The following is a 994-nucleotide window of genomic DNA, read 5'->3' as shown; positions in this document are numbered from 1 at the left end:
AGGGTTCATATGTTTAACACAGGCTCACATCTGTAAGTATACTTTTGGGTTGTAGGGAGACATCATTAATAGTGCTATGCTGAATAATTTAAAAGGCGTGCCCTGGGTTTGTTTTCTTTTAAACAGATTCATTTATTTGACATTAATATACCTGAGAAAATCCGATTCCAGGAGTCTGAAATTCTGAGCCCTGGGGACAGTTTCTCTGTTTTTGATACTCGTAAGTATAAGAGAATTAATGCTCTTTCTAATCAGCACTAATAAAATAGCAACTACACACTATTGAAATTGGGTTTTTGGTTCACTTCAGACCATTTTTAGCTTATACCATGCTGGTGTTTGGAGGCAGTTGACCGACAAAGAAGCAGGGCAAAATGATTCAAACACATCTGAATTCCAGACTACAGTGGGAAGAGTGATGAAGAGTTAGCTAACTTTCCTCCTTCTCTGATGCAGAGAATTGCAAAGGCTGAGTATTCTCTGAGCATTGGGAAGGAATTAATAAATTTGGTTACGTGACCTTGACACACACATTGGCTTGGAATACAATAAACTGAGTGCTCAGTTGGACCTTCCAAATTGTTTCTTATGAGGACAACAGAAATGGAGACAAAGTTTTAAGCATAGCACCACATGTCCTCTCCCAATGCATCTTATGTTAAAACGGGGGACTCTTACTATAGAGTGGAGCAAAATTACTTGACCTCATGGGCTGAGCTTTCCTTAGATTCTCAAGTACTGGACTGTGGTCCTCTGTTTTGAATTGTTCTAAGTGTTACTACAGCACAGTAGAGTGTGGAAAGTTTTATTTCCCTTCTGTTTCCACTGATAAACTGATCAGCCTGGATCCTGGTTTTCTCTGATAAAAAAAAACAACCCTCAAAATCTTTTATAAAAATTGCAAATTCTCTGATTAAAACTCCCAAATCTGAAAAAGCCAGCGGGCCAAGGCATGTAAGGGAGCCCACCCCTGCCCCAGCCCTGGTACAATCTG

General features: G+C 39.6%; 1 protein-coding gene across 2 annotated transcripts in view; it reads left to right on the top strand.

Annotated features, from left to right (window-relative positions):
* NIT2 (nitrilase family member 2) overlaps positions 1-994 on the top strand; it is a 28,925-nt gene that overhangs the window by 13,701 nt on the left and 14,230 nt on the right. For both annotated transcript variants that reach the window (XM_019523741.1, XM_019523740.1), the window contains exon 5: positions 127-220. In XM_019523741.1, coding sequence (XP_019379286.1) covers positions 127-220 — 94 coding nt within the window. The remainder of the gene's footprint in view (positions 1-126; positions 221-994) is intronic.

Source organism: Gavialis gangeticus, unplaced genomic scaffold, assembly GCF_001723915.1.
Source record: "Gavialis gangeticus isolate Ggan-Ray unplaced genomic scaffold, GavGan_comp1, whole genome shotgun sequence".
NCBI classification, from domain to species: Eukaryota; Metazoa; Chordata; order Crocodylia; family Gavialidae; genus Gavialis; species Gavialis gangeticus.
The sequence above is the reverse complement of the archived record's forward strand: the minus strand, read 5'-3'. Positions and strand labels throughout refer to the sequence as shown.